At 35.0% G+C, this 21195-nt stretch overlaps 1 protein-coding gene across 2 annotated transcripts in view; it reads left to right on the forward strand.

Moving 5' to 3' along the window:
- Positions 1–20415, forward strand: part of KLHL1 (kelch like family member 1) — a 365245-nt gene extending 344830 nt beyond the window's left edge. For both annotated transcript variants that reach the window (XM_057707953.1, XM_057707954.1), the window contains 2 exons: positions 13266–13437; positions 20356–20415. In XM_057707953.1, the coding sequence (XP_057563936.1) occupies positions 13266–13437; positions 20356–20415 (232 nt within the window). The remainder of the gene's footprint in view (positions 1–13265; positions 13438–20355) is intronic.
- The last annotated feature ends 780 nt before the right edge of the window (positions 20416–21195 follow it).

Below are 21195 nucleotides of genomic sequence, written 5' to 3' on the forward strand. Positions count from 1 at the left end.
TCTTAGAACTATATTGCCTATTATCCTGGTGTATAGAACAAGTATAGGTCCTCTTTTAATTCTTCCTAAAAACTACGGGTGCACAGAGGCTGGAGTGAAAATTTCCCATGGCTTCAGGCTTGGTCCAACCACCCACACACTTCCTGGCATGGTTATGGCTGAATTCTCTTTAGTGGATGTGGATCACTTAGCGCTATTATGTCATGTGAAGTAAAGATTAGAGAATTAGAGAAACTTACAGTGATATTTTCTGTTACATAAGGAAACATGGTGATACATGAGGAAATGAGATTAGGAAATATTGAGGTTAATTTTTTTAACAACTAGGATAGGAGAAGTAATTCTACCTTAATGAATAACTTCAAAACTCTTAGTGACTTCATACTATAATGCTCTTTCTTTTCATGCTACATGTCTAGTAATAATACTAGATATTATTACCCTAGTACCCAGAATAATGTGTAAGCTAAAATATGGACACTGCTGGTCTCCATGTCAGAAGGGAAAAGAGAGTAGTACTTCATGGTTTATTCATTCTTGAAGATTCAACCTTCAAGTGATATAATTCTCCTTTGTTTATACTTTGATAACAACTCAGTCACATGGCCACAGAAAGCTTCAGAGTGTGGGAAGGTGGTACCCAACATTGTACCTGGGAGGAGAACAAGAGATGTCTGGAGGATCACACTGTTGGCCACAGCAGTTTTCCTCTTAATATTAAGAAACCAAATGCTTTATATTCATGGTAGATAGTGGAATAGTCAGTGGAAGAAAGGGGCTGTCTCTCATTTATGATAATTTTTTCTATGTCTACATGAGCATTTTTACTGAGAATAAGGCCATCGGCAAGAGATAGCTTTTAGTGAACAGGCTCTGTTCAAACTGAAGCCACTTCTTGGATAAAATACAGAAACCTCTAACAATACTGCCACTCTGTGAAATGGACTGTAGGTTTATGGATATATGCATACATAGAGGATAGCATTAAGCTCACCACAGTTTCACTTCAACATTCTTTTGTCCAGTGAAATTAGGAACTATAGGTGCTACAGTGAGGACAGTGGTCAGAGTCCAAATTAATAAATATATGCTTTTATAAACACAAACATGCAATTGTTTACTTTAAAAATACTGCTAATAGAATGACAGGTTATTCTCATTTTCCTCTGCTAAATTCTTGGGGAAAATGACAAAGAAGATGAAGGAGGCTGCTACTTTTATGGCAAATATCTTATGTAAATGTCACTAATAAAATGATATTTCATACACATATTTTCTGTTTACTCTCTAATGCATTAAAATGTTGTTTGTGAACAGAGGCATAAATAATTGAGTCTAGGAATACATTTATGATGCAAAATTGTATTTAAATAAGCATAACTATTTTAAGTTATAGGAGTGCAGTGGGGATGAACAGCTTAAGTAATGCAGAAGCACACAACATCATCATGATTCTTATCCTGGCTCATACCATGTGTCAGATTAACTGCATTTTTTGCACTTTCTATACAACATATTCTATACTGATGTTTTCACATGTAAATCATCAATAAATCAAGATACATACTGATACCCCTGTAGAATTACTTCGCACATATAATGTAAGGAATATTTCTTAGTATATATTCATAGGCAAACAAATCATTAGGAAAAGCAGGTACAATGTTGTGTCTTATAGATAAATAAATAGGTAGATAGACAAATGTTATAAGACAATGATTTCTTATAGAAGTGTAAAGGTATTGTAAAGTTGCAAAGTACAGTTATGTAACATCTATCTAAAATTATAGAGTCAGGCTTTCTTAAATGCAAGGAACATTGGTACTTCAAATCAGAACAGATAAGAAAGCAGAGACTGGATGAGAACAGAAAGTTTAGCATAGTTGCTAGAACAGTAAAAACTAATTTTGTAGCCAAGCCTCACTCTAGTGAGAGCGTCTTAGTGGACAAAAGCAGTGTGCAAAAATGCAGCATGTTCTAGCAGAATTTAGACCCAGAAGATACAATTCATTAGAAAAAGCACATTCATCTATCTATTTACTTATTCAATAAATATTGTTTTGTGTGTGCTTTTCACTGTACTAAATAGAGCTTAAAATGTATTAGAAAAAAAGAGATAAAATAAGAATAATTAGAACTTTGAGATCACAAACAAAGCTGGAAATCAGTCAATGGATCAGAAAATATGCTCAAAGGCATCAGTACCACTGCTGGCTAAAAGAGATCAGGACCACCTTTGCCATTGAATTTACATCGCAGTAATGAGACCTGATAGGAAAGGGGTGTCAAGATTAAAGGAACCTCCTAAACCTGCCTTTGTAATATCCACTCTTATTTCCTCCAATCTTTTCCCCTTAGAGTAGCCAGAGGAATCTTTTCATCATGCAGATTTGATTTCAAAGTGCAATGGAGGTTTCCTTTGTACGAATTATCAACCTAATGAAAAAATTATGTTTTACATCAATTTTTCCACTAAACTAGATTCTACATGCTGGTCAAGACTATTTTGTCTATGCCTATCCTCCTCCACCTGGCTCAATTCCTGGCACTGAGTAAGCACTCAACAAGCATTTATTAAATGTCAGACACTAAGAAAAAGAGGGCTCAAATTTTTCACAAGCAAAAGCATCATGAGGTATGCTGTAAATAGGTAGGTAGTTAGATAGAAAGATAGATAGATAGGTAGATAGATAGATGATAGATGGATTTTAAAAGAGATGGATGGATAGATGTTTGGATGGACTGATGGAAAGATATATAGATATATATGGATTTATTATTTCTCTATTTGCATGTGAACACCCATTTCCATCATCATTGGCTAAGTATTCATGATTTACATACATCTTAGGCATGTATTCAATAGACAGAAAATTTTTGATGGCGGCTAAAATATGAAGCAATTATTCCTGTATTAGTTGAAAATTATATCATTATATCTTATCCACAAAAACTCTATTAACAACCATCACAATTTTGATATATTACTTATAATAAATATAAAAAATTTGTTCAAAGTCTACCAAAATCTACTCAAGTCGTAAGAGAAAAAGTCATCTTAAATATCAGTATTTAACATATTACTGTCAGGATATGACTCTATGTTTAGGATCTTTAGGTCTTTGTTAAAAAAGAAATATTTTAAGATTTGCTATCTGACATACAGGGATAAATACATTATTCACTTAAATAATTCTTTTAAAATTGCCATAAACATTAATATATAAAGCAAGAATGGAATTTTGCATTCTTTCATTTCTTGTAATTTCTCATTTCATCCTTTTGGTTTAGACATAATCCAAGAAGTTCTGCACACTGAAGAGAGATAATAAAGGAGAGACTTCCTTTTTATTTAAATTATGGGTGCTTAGCTATCCTAAGCCTTAAGTGGTGTATTAATAAATTAATTCACATTTTTTAATATATGTGAGATCCTAAATTTTCTACAAAAGTGTAATTACTTGAGTTGCTTAAAGTGTTAGGTAGGCACTTTTGTACTTTTTTTTTTTTTTAAGGTTTTTAAAGTAACATTTATTTCTTAAAAGTTAACATGTGCGTAATAGGAAACCAAAGAACACAAGAAGCAAAAAACAAAGTCATCCATCATCACAAGCAGTTTACTGTCTGATGTGTCCTTCTAGGTCTTGTTTGTGTATTTACACAACTAAGCATCCATTTGTATGTAATTAAGATCACACAGTTATGCATCATGCTTTTTCACACATCATGAATATTTACCATTTCAAAGTCCCAAGGCGATGAGTATTTTCATAACTAGGAACTCAATCTGGAAGGAAACAAATGCAATCCTGCCTTTCTTGGCAACAGAAATTTCAGAAAAGACAAAAATGGCAACAGGCCTCTAGATAAAGATATTGGCAGACTTATGATTAAAATACTGCATTCCCTTAAATGTTCAATTAAAAATGAGACATAAAGCAACAGAGTACACAAAGTATAATGCTTTTAAGAGAATTCATTATCCGATCTAAACTATTAAAGTATTAGTAAGGAGGTATGTTTCCAATGAATTACTTAACAATGTATTCCTATAGCACAGCCAAGAGATGCACACGCATCCATGGTTATCATCAAAATATAAATATGAACACATCCTCATATATCCTTCCCTTTATACTTCCTTCTGCCCCTCTGCTGCCAACCTAATGAACAAGTCCTGATGTATATTTCTCAGAGACGGTTTAACAATTCCATGTCCAAGATGCCTTTTTTTTAATCAATTATAACAAAGATATTTACAAATTGGCTAATTCCCTAGCTCTACTTTTTATCATATACTGTCACCTCAGGACATCTAAAAAGCCTAGATGTTGCAAAATAATGAACTTGTCCATAATAAACATTGGTACTTTACAAAAATGCACATATAGACCTGTGGTTATAACCTAAAACTGTCTTCTAGATATGCAGATATTAGCCAACAGCCCTTCCCTTCACCCTTCCTCTTACCCCTCCTCCAGCATTTCAGCGACTAAGTGTAAGACTACATCTAGCTCCAAGAGGTGGATTAACATACACACTCCCAGAAGACAGAGCCCTTCCTAAAAACCAACAGGGCATTTATTAAGGGATTATTTTACTACATCTACTTTTAATATACTTCGGGCATTAGGACTTGCTTATTATTTAATACACAGCAATATCAACTAAAACACACAAAAAGAACAATGGTTAGACAACCTGAACTTGTCTGAATACTTATGGGCTCAGAACCCTTCTCTCTGCACTTCCTTACCTGTCCCCTCCCCCCTCCCCCACACCCAGTGAACAGTCAGCTTACTCTCAAGTTTAACAATTGCACTCCCCAAATACAACCATTCCCATGAATTAACAGAAAAAAATACTTAAAAGATGTTACTTTAACTCTCTACTTTCAACATATGTTGTGCACTTTTACATATCTAGAAAAGGCTAGATGTTTCAAACAAGGATTTAAGTTTGTCCACTATATACAGTGTAGTAGCACTGAATAAACTGCACGTAAAGGCTGTAATTATAATCTCAAAGCGTCTCCTAAACAGGAACACTACTCTGGCCTAGAACCCTTCCCCTTCTCATCTCTATCAACCCAGTGGACAAGTGTTAATAAACACCTGTAATGCTCAGAGGGGATTTTAACAATTTCACTTCCTCCAGTTGTTTTCAGAAGTCTTTCCTATGAATTTCAACACAAAGTGTACACGATGTATTTATTTGTTATTTTTGTCATACATTGGCAACCTCTTTTATCATCTAGGAAGACTGGATGTTGTAAATTTGGACATTTGTCCTTTATGTACACTATATACACAGCTAAGTAAAACAAAATGCAGAGACATATGGGACAATGGTTAATTTTGGTGTAAAGCCCTTTGCACTTTCTTTTTTCTCCCTGAACCAGCACAAATAAAATAATGTGTACTGCTCAGAGAGGTGGTTTGATCACTTTGATCACTCCATTTCTAAGACAGTATTTCATATGAATTTTAACAAAAGGATATATCTACAAAATATGTTATTTCACTATCTCTACTTTTAACATACTTTGTGCACTTCTAAACATCCAGAAATGACTAGATGTTTCAAATAAGGACTTAAATTTGTCCACTATATACATAGCAGTGTTGAATAAACTACACACATGTAACAATGGCTACATCTGAAAGTGTCTTCTACGTAAGAACATTCTAGTCTAGAACCCTTCATTTCTCCCAATACCTCCTTTCCGCCATCTATCCAACGGTGGGCGAGTACAGGCACATGTGCCACTTAGATGTGATTTACAATTCCACTTCCAAAGGTCCTTTTCAGAAGACAGGCTTTCAATGAATTTTAACACAAAGTGTACAAAATGTGTTAGTTTATTAACTCTACTTTTGTCATACACTGGCAACCTCTTTAATATCTATAGACTAGATATTGTAAAATTGGGACCCATTTGTCCAATATATACATAATGTATACAGTAAAGTTAAACAAAATGCATGTAACATATAGAGCAATGCCTAAGTTGAAATGTTCTAGTACACACTAGCAAAACAAATTTTGCAGTCTTCCCTCCCACCTCCCTCAACCCAATGAACAAGTACAGAGTATACTGTTCAGAGCAGAGGTTTAACAATTCCATTTCCAAAGACAGTATTTCCCATCAGTTTTTAAAAACTATTTACAAGAAGCACTATTCTACTACTTCTACTTTTAAATGCATTAAGCACTTCTAAACATCTAGAAAGACTAGATATTTCATATAAGAACTTGTCCACTATGTACACAGCACTGTTAAATAAAACTGCACACATGTAACAATGGTTTTAATCTGAGGTATCTTCTAAATATGACCATTTTGGCCTGAACCATTCCCTCCCTCACTTCCTCTTTCCACCACCAATCCAGTGGACAAGTACAGGCATGTGTAATGCTTAGAGGTGGTTGAACAAATTCATATCCAAAAGTCATTTACAGAAGACAAGCTTTCCTATAGAATTTCAACACAAAGTGTACAAAATGTGCTAATTTTACTACCTTGTCATACACTGGCAACCTCTTTAACATCTAGAGACTAGATGTTGCAGAATTAGGACTCATTTGTCCATTATATACACTATATACACAGCAAAACAAAATTCACATGACATACAAAAAATGGTTGTCTGAAAATGTCCAGGTATGAACACACTAGAATATTACCTTTTGCAATTCTTTCCCTCCCACCTCCTCCAAACCACTGCACAAGTATAGACAATAGTATACTGCTCACAGAGGTGGCTTAGCATTTAACATTCCCAAAGACAGTACTTCCTATGAATTCTAGCAAAAAGATACTTACAAAGGGATATTTTACTATCTCTACGTTTAACATACGTCGGGCACTTCTAAACATCTAGATGGACTAGATGTTTCATATAAGGACTTAATCTGTCCACTATATACAGAGCAGTCTTGAGTAAACTGCACACATGTAACAGTTATAATGGGAAAGTGTCTTCAAAATATGAGCATTCTAGCCTAAGACCAACCCCCTTCCTTCTCTCCCCACTCCACCAACCCAGAGGGCTATAATGCTCACATTTTCAGAAGACAATCTTTCCTAGAAATTTTAACACAAGACATACAAAATGTATTATTTACTAACTCTATTTCTGTCATACACTGGCAACCTCTTTAACATCTAGAAAGATTAGATGCTGTAAATTAGGACTCATCTGTCCTTTATATACACTATATACACAGCAAAATGAAACAAAACGCACCAACATAAAAAAGACAATGGTTAATCCCGCCTCACTATAAACACACTGGCAGAGCGCTCTGCACTTCCTTCTCCTCCCCCCACCCCACCCTGAACCAGCGCACAAACACCATGCGGACCGTTCAAAAAGGTGGTTTGGCAGATCCCCCGCCCCCCAAACATTTCATATGAATTTTAACAAAAAGATATTTACAAAATGTCTTTTTACTACCTCTACTTCTAACAAATATCAGGCACTTCAGAACATCTAGAAAGAGGACATATTTCAAAAAAGTACTTATTGCCAACTATATATACAGTAGCGAGGAGTAAAATGCACACACAAAACAATGGTTATAATACGGAAATGTCTTCTAAGTACGACCAGTCTGGCATAGAACCTTCTTTTCTTCATCAAGGTCTTCTATTCCATGTCCTCTAACCCACTGAACCAACGTGGACCTCTGTGGCTCCTGATGTCGCTTCTAGAGGTGGTCAAACAACTCCATTTCGAAAAGTCATTTCCAGAAGACATTTCTATGTTTTTTTTGTTTTTGTTTTTTTTTAATAAAAACAAATGGGCATTTACAAGACGTGTGATTTTCTAACTCTACTTTATCATACGTCGGCAACCTCTTTACACCTAGAAGGCCTAGATGTAGCTAAAGTTTTCTTTTGAAAGGTTGGGGGGTAAGTTGAGAGCAGCTTTTTCATATTATATACACAGGCCTTCTATAAACGGCCAGTAACTCTTCCCAGAGGGTGGTGGGCACGTCCTATCGGCCACATGTGGTCCGTTCTTCTACCATTTCTAGCTTCCGACCTCAAGGTCTCGGTGGAACGACGACCAACCGCCCGAGGACCCGCCAACGTTCCCCCGCTCGTCGGCCGGGGCTCCGCTCACCTTCCGGGCCCGTGAAGGCCTTTGTCCGTCGTTGTCCGGACGAGGTGAGGTCTCGTCCAGCTGGGACAGAAGGGGTCACCTCCGGTCCTGGATCCGCGCGGGCGTCCACGTAGACCCGCCTTCCAGGGCCCTCGAGGCTCTAACGGCCCTCCGGGCGTTCGAGCGGCCGCCATTCTTCTCGCCCTGCCACGCCCGACGCCCGAAGGCGCCACGTCCTCGGTGGCCCAGCGGAGGCTTCGCCTAAGCCCTGCAGCGCTGGGTCTAGAGACCCGGCGGTCGGCGGGCTCCGGGACCGAGCCTGTCCCGGGGCCCCCCAGCTCACCTGCCCGCCGGAGGCCGCAGGGCCTGGATGGCCCCGGGGTAGAAGGCCGCAAGCCGCTTCTCACCGCGCTCTCTGCCGGAACTACTTTTGTACTTTTTAATAAATATTTCTTTTTATTCTTAAGATCTTACTGTTTGAGCCAGCCAAATGAGTGTAGCATGAAAAGATTTTCTGTGCCCTTGTTTTTCTATTACTGTGCATGCATAATCTTTGCTATTTCTTTAATAACAAGTTATGTTCAAATTTCTGATAGAAATATATACAACAGATGGAGATCCTATGACAGCCTACATATATAGGGGCCCTGTTTTATAAGTAGATACAATAATTATTAACCTATACCATAGCCATATTAATTTATATTTGTGATTAATATTTGCCTCAATGGCTTATAAGGCAAGTGTTTTCTTTGAAGTGGTCAGCTGGACACAGGGAGTGACAGTTAATCTGTTGTCCTGGGTTATTCTGCCTGGAATGATGGGACCATGGTAATTTATCTGCAAGCTTTGGTAGAAGGAGCACAGTTCTGTGGAAGGTAGATGTAGATGAAAAGATGGAACATGATGTCGTATAGATGGAAGGATACCAGAGAAAGCTATTTAAAAATATATAATTTGGGCTTACAGCACTAGTAATAGTTTTCTGTTATATGAATAGACATAATAGTTACATAAAGAATCTATTTCTCCTTAGCTTTGAACTGTTAAAGGTATTTATTTTAAAAGTAAGTTTTTACTAGCATTCAGATCTTCTGGGTATGCTCCACGTTCTGTTCACTGAAAATAGCTTAAATAATTTTTAAAACTCTAATGAGAAAGCTACACCTGAGAGGAGTCAAAGAGTTGCTTAGCAGGTCCTTGCTTTCTCTGATTCTGTTAACAGCTCATTTCTCCTCCTCTCAACCTTGAAGAGTAGATGTAATGGAATATGACCTAAGCCAAAATAGAGTTTTTCGTACACCTTCATAGAAAAGTTGAAATCAAATTAACTTTAAAAAATATTTTCAAGTAAAAATAAAGAATGTTGAAATGGGGAGCAGAAATCTAGTTATATTGCCCAGTAAACATAAGATAAATTTTTATCTTCAAATTATGGAAATAACAATGCTTGAAAAAGTAATGATACCTAAAAAATTTCAAGGTGGAGTTTCAATGAGAAACTAACTTTTGTTCTGTGACTATCATATGCCTTTGGCAAGTTTTCATTTTACAGCCAATTTTAGCCACTATATACAGATGCATCTCTTGCCTGAGGGCTATAAACTTTAATAGAGTCCCTGATACAGAGCTCGCATTCTGACCATGAAGGCCAAGGTGAGACGTAGGAAAGGCAGACAGCCTAAATACAAAAAGACAGCACACCCTCCACCCACTTTTTCTTTTCTTTCTTTTTTCTTTCTTTTTTTTTTTTAACAGGCAACATGAGGCAAAAAAAAAAGAACGCTTAGAACAAAATTGTATCAAAAATGTGAACTGACAATGATAGAGTTCACTGTTAGTAATTGTTTGGAAAACACTTATACTTCTGTAGGTCTTCCCCTAAGTTAAAAGAAGAGGCTGTTTATTTGATTTTGGGGGTAACAATTATGTGTATCCTAGGCTGAGAGGTGGATCCACAGAGTTCTAAATACAGAATAATCAATTTATTCATTAATGTGAAAACAAGGATAACAATTACTGGGTAATTTTGAATCTGTGTAATAACTTCATAAATATCTGGGGGAGAGAGAGAGAGAGAGAGTGTGTGTGTGTGTGTGTGTGTGTGTAGGAGGGGGTAGGGTTTGGACTTAGTGTTTTGATTTGGTTTGATTTTCTAGCGATATATGTAAGTTTAAATATCATCACCATTGACAGATATAAATTAAAAGATTGCTATTAAACACATAAAATATGTTACCTACCACTGAAAACAGGTATGTCTAATTCAAAGATTTGGATCTTCTTGGAGAATGCACTAAATTTTTTAACTTTTCTTCAGGAGTTTTGTAAAATATGAAAAGGATGATATCTATTTCTAAGGGTAGGACATTATTTCTAAATGTGTACCTAGATATAGGACATACTAGTGTTTTCTTAATTTTCCGTGAAGTATGAGTGTATGAGAATATCTTCATTATTTGAGCTTCACTTAAAATTTCAGAAACCTTCAGACATGCATTTATTATTCCTTAGTGCACTTAGTGCTAGCTTTTTTCTCAGTTCTTCTGCCTTTTTGAAAAGTGATAAAGTCTGCTATGTAGCCAGTAGTTGAAAAAAATCCTATAGAACTAAATAACAATTATATAGGGACTAAAATAGGACTTCAGGAAAAGCTTTTTAAGTGAAGTGATTGTGACAAAAGGCAGACCAGCTTCTATTGGAGAATGAATAACACATAAAGAACATTCACATTTCACTGAAATTAAGATGTATTATACATTCTTCCTTTAAAGTTATTTTTATGACAAAAATTTCCTGACAAAATAGTAAACAATATGACAACTGCCCTCTATTCATTACCCAGCTTCAGCAACCATCACTGATTTGCCATTCTTGGTTCATCCATTCACCTTTACAGTATTTTTTTTTCCTGAACTATTTTAAAGTAATTCTTAAACATGTCATTTTAGCTCAAAACACTTCTCAACTCCTCTCAGAAACAAACAATGAAAAATGATCAGAACTTTACTTTTTTAGTATAATCATAATGTCATCATCACACCTAATAAAAATTTGAATATTCTTTTATTAAAATCTGATACCCAGAATTAAAATTTCCAAAATGTCTTAAACATCTTTTAACAGTTAGTCTGTAAACTGGGATCCAAGTAAGTTTTACTCACTTTATTTTGTTACATTTTAAGGTCACATTTAATTTATAACAGCTACTTCTTCCTAGCCATTCATTCTATTACTGGGGTATTTTTCCCCCTGAAAAATTCAGTTATCTTGTAAAATGTTCCACTTTGTGGATTGTACAATTTGATTACTGTGGTGTCTTTTCTTTTCTCATCTTTCCTCTTTTTTGTCCTCTGTTTTAATGTTTATTTATTTCAAAATGTTCATGGTAGAAGTTTAAATATCTTAAAGAAGATTTTGATGGCATAGATTGTATATTTGTGTTTATGTCTGTGTGTGCCTGTGTCTATTTGTGACGTTTTACATTTATTAACTATAGCATGTAAAATTACTTTTTTATTTGCCTGGCAGCCTATGCTTTAAGGTAGTCCTGATTTTGCAGGCATTCACCCAATCGCTCATTTCACATATATCATCTTGACTGTCACAACTCCTCAAGCCATGGTGTGTAAATGCATGTAATGTCCTGGGTGAAATATTCCGGTGAAATGTAAATTCCAGATCCCTGGGCTCCTCCCAGTCATTTCTTCTGTAACAACCTCCTTTATTTTCAATAAATTATAGGTGGATTTTTGGCTTGTTTTTTTTTGTGTGTTTCATTTTTTTGTTTTAGGAATCCGCAGATTGAAAATTTCAAAACAAGATTGGAGTAGAAAAACAAAGAATATATTTGCTGTGTTTGTAAAAACCAAAACCAAAACAAACAAACACAAAAACCACCAAAATCCAGTCTTCTTTTATATTTGCTCTACTGGGCTCTTAGTAGATGTTTTTTGTATCTGAACCTGCAGTTGTAGGTTAAAGGAAAAGAGGTGGCTTAATCATTCCTTCTTAGCTGAAATAAAGCACGCCAAGGAATTCCTCGGGATTTTACCTCCCAACACAAAATATTTGTATGTAATGTTTGGTAATCAGACTCTCTGAAAATTTCATTATTTTTGGTTAAAATTCAATAATAATAACTTGGACCCTCTGCTTCAATCTCTTGATTTACCTGTCTCTCCCTTCCAGTGAATCCTGAATAACTGTCACTAAAATATAGTTCTGTTCATATTGTAATTATTTCCTCAAGTTTCAAGGGTCCCTATTTTCCTGTAGAATAAACAAAATACTTCTTATTCTGGGAATCAAGCATTGCACGAGCTGATCAAAAACCACCTTTTTAAGCACTGCTTCGTCTTGTACCCTTGAACCTGGCCAAATTGCACACCTACTTTCCTCAAAGCTGGCCATGCATTTTTTTTTAACTTTTTATTGGAGTATAATTGCTTTACACTGTTGTACCAGTTTCTGCTGTGCAACAAAATGAATCAGCTATATTTATACATATACCCCCATATCCCCTCCCTCCTGCAATTCCTTCCCACCCTCTCTATCCCATCCCTTTAAGTCATCACCAATCATCGAGTTGATCTCCCTGTGTTATGCAGCAGCTTCCCACTAGCTATCTGTTTTACATCTGATAGTGTATATATATCAATGGCCATGCATTTTTAACATTTGTATTCTTTTGTACAAATATTCCCTTTCTTTCTAGCAAGTTTAGGATAGACTTTGAGACCTGATTGAAAGGAGACTTCAAATGTGAAGTATTTCATAATTCTTCCAGATTTTTAACCATTACTTCTGTTTCATGACCATAGCACTTTGCTTGTATCTGTTCTAAAGAACCTCATTCTACTTTGGAAAGTAGTTATTTACATACCTGACTTCCTTGTGGAAAGAACTCATGATATTGTGAGATGAGTCTGTATTCATTGTAATTAAGAATCTAGGTATATTTTTAAATACCTTAAACTATAGAAAGCCAGACATTGTGGATATTAGCCCTTGAACACCTGCTCAAATGACTGAGTTTTTAGAAAAAAAAAGTTAACTTTTCTTTTTTGTGGCTTGTTTTAAAAGAGCATCATTAACATAGTAAAAGTTGAATGTGATTAGAATATGTTATGTCCTATTATACTTACATTTTAGATATGATCCCAAAACAGACACGTGGACCATGGTGGCTCCTTTAAGTATGCCCAGAGATGCTGTTGGAGTCTGTCTCCTTGGTGACAGGTTATATGCTGTTGGTGGCTATGATGGGCAGACATACCTCAACACTATGGAATCCTATGATCCACAAACTAATGAATGGACCCAGGTAAGATTGTTGCCAGCATATGTTACTTCACATATAAGAATTTATTTCACTTACTTCCTTTGGGGGAGAGGGGTATGTGCAGCAATGTATCTAGTCAAATTACTCTGAACTCAAAATGATTGATTTTGTCCATTTTGATGTTCATTTTGTAAAAAAGTTTATTAAATTGCATGTTTTTGTGTACTTTTCTCTTGTGTATTCTATACTTCAATAAAATTTATATTAGAAAATGATATTCATGTTTCAGTGGGATTTCCACTTTATTATAAGGCATAACAAGGGAGAAGAACTGAATTTTCATTAGCTGAAGCAAAAAATTAAAGTGGAATATATTGGTTCACAAAAACTCATCTTCAGAATATTTGGTTTTAGAGATAACAAAAATAAGAAAATGAAAGCTTGCAGAAATCATCTTTCTGCCTTCCCTTTTTGCTTGACTCTCTTTGTTAGGTTCATTGCTACCTACTGCAGAGAGAATTTTCCATGAGGTGGTGCTGCTGGAAACTCCAAATCCTCACAGCCATAATCAGAAAATAAAAGAACTCTTTTTGCCTTATGGTTTTCTCGGGGTATATGTATAGTAGTGGGATTGCTAGGTCATATGGTAGTTCTATTTTTAGTTTTTTAAGGAACCTCCATACAATTTTCCATAATGGCTGTACCAATTTACATTCCCACCAACAGTGCAGGAGAGTTCCCTTTTCTCCACACCCTCTCCAGCATTTATTGTTTCTAGATTTTTGATGATGGCCGTTCTGACTGGTATGAGGTGATGCCTCACTGTGGCTTTGACTTGCATGTCTCTAATGATTAGTGATGCTGAGCATCTTTTCATGTGTTAGCATCTGCATGTCTTCTTTGGAGAAGACGGTCTTCCGCCCATTTTTGGATTGCATTGTTTTTTGATATTAAGCTGCACGAGCTGCTTGTATATTTTGGAGATTAATCAGTTATTTCAATGGCAAATATTTTCTCCCATTCTGAGGGTTGTCTTCCTGGGCGTATACTCTGAGAAAACCATAATCCAAAACGAAACATGTACCACAATGTTCATTGCAGCACTATTACAATAGCCAGGATATGGAAGCAACCTAAATACCCATCAACAGATAAATGGATAAAGAAGATGTGGCACATATATACAATGGAATATTACTCAGCCATATAAAGGAATGAACTTGAGTTATTTGTAGTGAGGTGGATGGACCTAGAGTCTGTCATACAGAATGAAGTAAGCCAGAAAGAGAAAAATAAATACTGTATGCTAACTCATATATATAGAATCTAAAAAAAATGGTACTGATGAACCCAGTGACAGGACAAGAATAAAGATGCAGATGTAGAGATCTGACTTGAGGACATAGGGTGGGGGCAAAGGGGAAGCTAGGATGAAGTGAAAGAGTAGCATTGACATATATACACTACCAAATGTAAAATAGATAGCTAGTGGGAAGCTGCTGCATAACACAGGGTGATCAACTCAATGATGGGTGATGACTTAGAGAGGTGGGATAGGGAGGGTGGGAAGGAGCCACGGGAGGGAGGGGATATGGGGGTATATGTAGAAATATAGCTGATTCACTTTGTTGCACAGCAGAAACTGGCACAACAGTGTAAAGCAATTATACTCCAATAAAGAGCTTAAAAAAAAAACACTTTCTTCAAAAGAACCCCCAAAACAAACAGCAAAGAGCTCTGAATGGTCTGTTATATAAAGCACTCATTCCTGAACAAACACTTTGGCCAAGAAGATGGAGTGAAATGACTGTCTGATCTTAGGTTAGTACTTGAATACACACTGTAGTTAGATTCTGGATCATGTTCAGAGATGCTCCCAATCTGGTCCAAGATGTGTAGAATACGTCTTGGGGTGTGTGTGAGTGCTGCGGGAAGATGAGGGCGGGGCAACTTAATTATGGAGGAAAATACTTTATGCTGTACAATTACTATAGCCTTGCTTGTAATGAAGGGAATGTATTTTCAGACTTTTGTCCTTATACTCAATTTCTGCCTACTTTCTTTCTTTTCCAAATCTTTCAATATTTCTTATCTCTCTCCTTTATCAAAAACTTAAAAGCGAGAAACAATTTAAGCAAACCAACCAACCATTATTCCATGAATGGATGCAGTTAAATTCCAAAGTCTTACTTAGTTGAAGCAGAATAATAACCTCATCTCCTCATATTCCTTAGTGTATAGAGGACTTTATATTTGGTCATAGAAATTGACTAAAATTTATCTGAAGAACTTGAACATTGATTGAAGTAAATTTATTTTAAAACACTTTTACTTTTAAAGATCTATAATGTCCATGATTGTGCCAGTTTTGATGATATCTGTTCAACTACAATATTGAATAGGCTGACTTTGAAGTACCAAACCAAACTCCTATGGTCAGACTAAGGAATCTGCCTTATGAATCTTACCCTTCCCTGAGGGAAAATCCTTTGATTCCAATGAAGATAGATGCATTTGACTAAAGAGGAAGAAAAAAGGTAGAAAGGAGGAAATTACTGGAAGAATTTGGAGAACTAGTTCCTGTGATTTTCTATGTTTTACTTTAATTGTGAGAAAGAAGCATTCCTTATCCAGAAAACAGAAAATAGAAAGTAAGCTATAATTATTTCACTGAGATTTTAGAAGATATATTTTAACTCCTTACCTTCCTGAGTCCCTAATGTTTAAAAACGGAGCACTGCTATAATTGTTGATTTGCTAAGGAAATGTACCAGTTCAGTGGTACATATTTTAAATGTGCTGCTTTTACAAATGAGCATTAACTAAAGGAAGTTTATGGGTGTATAAATGATATAATATAATATCTTCATTACCTATTTATAGTAATGAGCCATTATGGTTATCATTCCTCTAAAATTGAAATCAAAATAATATATATAGTAGTAATGGGTAAAAGCCTCCTAAAGGCCATTTTCCCTCATCTGAATTTTATTACACTCTTTTGGATCATGTAGTATCTTACAAACAGCAAAGTGATATTTAAAATATTTTATAACAACTTTATTTTAGTATAATAAACGTTAAATTTAAAACTCTTAAATTACTTTAAGTTTTTACATCCCTATCTTTTCATTATTTATATTTTTAAGACTCTCAAGGGACCATCAGCAAACCCACACAAAATCCCTTTGAAAATTTTCAGGATTCCAGGCCACTAGAGAAAGTTCAGGTATTTGCTGAATAATGCCTATCACTTTCCCTTCACTTTCCCCATAAATGGACAAAATCAACTGGTTATTCCATTTATTATTGGCACCATACAATGGCCAAGCATTACAATAAATGATTAACATATATTAAAATATCCAATAATGTATATATGGAAAACTCCCTAAACTAGCTAGAATTGGAGATAATGGAAATAGTTTCGGGAGCATTTGCCAGATTCATGTCTTACATAGTTACACAGAGAACACATGCATGCATGCGTGCAGGCACATGTGTATATTTGTGTTTTAAATAAATTTGGCTTTGTCACTTAACATTGTTTTTTTGTTGTTGTTGTTGTTTGCATTTGATTTGAAAAAAAAAAAAATGTGTGCTCCGAGGCATAGAAAGAAATATTTAATTCCATTTCCCCTAGCCTGAGTAAAATCACACTTCTGTGTTCCCTGATACATTGTCATAGTGTTGTATTGCTGTGTCTACCTGCAGCTGTAAAGAAACGAAGATAGTGTGTCATTTGCTGTCATATCTCCAAAGACTGGCATAGTTGCTGGTACAGGGTGAGAGATATGTGAATGTTTCTTAAATAAAGTAATTGTGAATTATTTTTGCAACTCGGTTTACTCTGTTGTGCATGGATTTAGTTTATTTGCATGTAATAGATTTATAAGATGCTTAGAATGAGTTTCAGGGAAGCCTGGTGAGATATTTACACCTTCAGTTGCTGTTTAATCATTGGTATCATGCCAGCCTTTTTAGGTTATCCTATTAAGTCTGAAAGGTATAACCCTGGAGAGAGAACAGGGCAGATTGTTAAAAATATATATTAAATAAGATAAAACTGGACCAAGGGGGAAGAGGGGAAAGCTCTAAAATATTTAAAATGTGTTTATGTAGAATATATCAAATGCTTAAAATAGGATGACAAATGTTGGGGTAAGGGGAATACTTAAACACTATGATAGAACTTAAATGTGTTGGGTAGAGAAATCTTCTTTCAGGAAATGATATGTAGAATGAGGCATGGCAAATGAGTAACAGTTAAACAAATAAAAATATGGGGAGTGGTTTGGTTTAAGGAAGAAAAATTTTAAAGAGCTGCAGGAAGGAGAACACATGGCATGTTTCATTGGGCAAGAAATAAAGCAGCAAGCAGTAAGTTTGGAGAGAGAAATTGGATCTACATGACATAGGGCCAGAAACCATGCTATAGAATCTTGACTTTACCATAAACCTAAAGGAGAGTTAATGAAAGATTTTAGACAGTGAAAGTAAGTAATCAGAATTGTTTTAAAATGATAGCACTTGATAAGATGTGAAAAATGATCAGGAGAAAGCAAGATCAGAGTTGGAAATTTGTTAGGACATATATTACTAACCCATTGTAGGGGTAGAAAATTGTTCCTTCTTCCCTTCTAGTTTCTTTGGCTAATAAAACAATTAAATTGATGTAAAACAGATTAACAGGAAGAAAACAAACTTAATTTTGTACATATGGAAATCCCATAAATATATGAGACTCAAAGAAATGACCAAAGCAGAAAGTTTCTATACTTTTTAGAAAAAGAAACAATAAATTCATGAAGAATTGACAAGACTAAGTGGTTTGGAATTGAGATAGTAAATTGGTGAAGCAGTTACAAGGTTTGTTTACACAACCTTCTTGGCCCTAAGTTCTCCATGTCTGGTGATAGAGATGCCTTCTACCCTCCTGGTAGAGAGAGGGTACCATTTCACATGGGAGATTTATCTCCTGCTTTAAGGGATCAAAGGAGGGTCAGAGTGTTCCTCCAGCATCCAGCATCTCTCAAGTACCTTTAATTCAAAATAATCAATATGCCAAATTGGACTATCCTAGAGTGGCATTTTCTGCTCCCCTCCACACTCAAGGTGAAATTTTAACCTGAACTAGGTTGAAGACAGTAGGGATGGGTGTAATTAAGTTGGCTGGAGAAATACTTATAGGACTTGATGGTTATTTGCCTGAAAGTTTGCAGAAGTTAAAACTAAGGGTCCTGGATGTGCTCTAGGTTCTTGTCTTGAGCAACTGGGTAGAAAGTGGCATCATTCACTGATAAAAGAAATACAGGAGGAATAGTAAACTTAGGAGAAAAAAGAGCAGAGTTTCATTTTTACACACATATATAAGCGTGTAGAGAGATATAAATGCAAATGTAGATACAGATATAAAATGAAGGTATGCAATCTGTACTAGAAACTATGAATAGTATTTTTCAGTATTGAATGAACATCACAGTATTTGGGAAACTTTTCAAAAAAACAACTACCCAATACTCATCCCATTCCTATTGAATGGTGGGCCTGAGTACTTACACTTTGTAAAAGTTCCTCAGATGACTCTGATGTGAAACAACACTTGAAAATCATTGGAAACTAAAAGGGAGACAATGGAAACTGTATGTATTTTGGAGTCATAAATATTTCAGATAGTAGACATTGATGTTACCGGATTCACATATTGTCTCTTGACACTCCATTCACATACCGGTCCTATAGAGATGACAACGTATGATGGGATTACAAAGGTGACTGTGGTGATTTATAAAAATTATTTTTAACACACAATATGCTATCAATATATCACATGCCCCTTTTCACCTCTCATTTTGAGCGAATGTCTATGAAAAAGACAAGAGATGTTACATTAGCTTTTTAAAAAATAGTGTATTAAATGAAAGGAATAAAAAAAGTCACATGGGAAGTTTTTGTCATTTTTGCTTCTGTTTTTGCTTTTAACCTGCAAGAGGGATGGCAGGTAACAATAAGCACACTTAAAAGAACTAATAATTAGATAATGGTGGTAATGTTCATATTTAGAGAGTGAGACCATGTCCTTTCTCAGTCAACAAGATAATGTATGTGATCTGAGGTTATTTTGCTCATAGCTATTTTATTTGTTACATTTTATTCACTTTCTCTTCAGTTTGAAATATCCTGTAATTTCTAGTCTACCTAATATTTTTGTGCATAAATTATTCTTAGAAAACTGTAATAAAATCATTGATATCAAAAAAGTTCAAATTATTAAAATCTTAGCTTACCTCCATGGAATAAATTTTCATTTCAAACTCTGTAAAAATTATTGTTTTTAATATATTTCTAGCCAATTTCATATTTAGGATTATTTTTAAAAAATCTCAGTTCTCATTTCAGTGACAATCATAATGTGGATATTTAAAAAAGAGACCCTGTAGCAATTGTGATTATGGCCTATTAATGACAGAATATTGAAGTTACATCATTGTATGTTTCTGTTTAGAATGAATGAATAATACATTTAATTCAGTAAAATATTTTGGGAAATAACTTCACAATGACTTCAATAATGAAATAACTATTTTATGTGACGTATACTCCAAGCTATCACTATGAAATATCATCACAAATGTGTCCATGCAAGCTCCACAATAAATCTTTGCTAGAAAGTTTTCTAAAGTGGCTTCATTTCACTAAAAATCATTAAAGGATTTATAAGTTTTATTAAAAATTCTGTAAATGATTGCAGGTTTTAAAATTTTCAATGTACATATCATTTATGTAAATGCCATTTTCATTGTTTCCATTTTTACTGTACTACTTGTGGATAAATTGGAAAAGATAAGCATATTTACTAATAATTTCCATGCATATGACTGAGTGTTTTAAATATATTATAATTTGTATATTTTAAGACAGTAAGATTTGTCTTAAATTATGTTTCATCTTTTTCAACAGATGGCTTCCTTGAATATTGGGAGAGCAGGTGCCTGTGTAGTAGTCATCAAACAACCTTGACTTATTTTTATTTGGAGAGATTTTATTTGCTGGAGTGGTTATTTTTATATCAGAGGGCAAGAATGAAAACTTCCTGAGATGAAAATTCTTCAAGAACAAAGATTTTGGCAGATTTACCTCCTAATATCAAAAGCGGTAGAAGATCAAAAAGAATTATGGGAATCAAGAAAATATCAAAATGCTGTGGGAACACTATCTGGTCATGTATTAGTTCAGGAATAGTTATTGGTAATTTGTTTTGTATTGTAGCATACAATAACTAGAGTTACCAAAGGCTTGTTTTTCTTGAGCAATTAAAAGGAGATACTGAGATTTGTGACGTGGATAATTTCACGACTACAGATCATTCAACTGTTTTATAATCTGTGGTGATATCCAAGAGTTTGCCAAGAGTAGCAGACATGTTATTTCATCTGACAGAGTCTGATTGATTTATTATTTTCCTAATCAAATGTGGTCATACCAGGAGGTGGAATGATGTTTATTAAAACAAACATGCTTCTTCCTAATTTTCCTAAACTATGAGGACAATTAGAGAAACAAAATCATGCTTGTCTCTTGCATTCAGAAAACAAATCAAAGCTGCATATATCATCTGAGGGGATGGTTGAATTTTATTGCAACTGTATTGGCAATTTGAAGCTGGCAAAAACAAAGGATTGCTTTCATTAAGCTTACAACATTGCTTTGCTTTTTGAACACACTGAGCCAAAGAATCAGTACAATTATAGGCTTTGCCTTATGATGAGTTCAGTGTAAGCATGGAAGCTAGTTATTCTG

The sequence above is a fragment of the Hippopotamus amphibius genome, chromosome 14 (genome assembly GCF_030028045.1).
Source record: "Hippopotamus amphibius kiboko isolate mHipAmp2 chromosome 14, mHipAmp2.hap2, whole genome shotgun sequence".
Lineage (NCBI taxonomy): Eukaryota > Metazoa > Chordata > Mammalia > Artiodactyla > Hippopotamidae > Hippopotamus > Hippopotamus amphibius.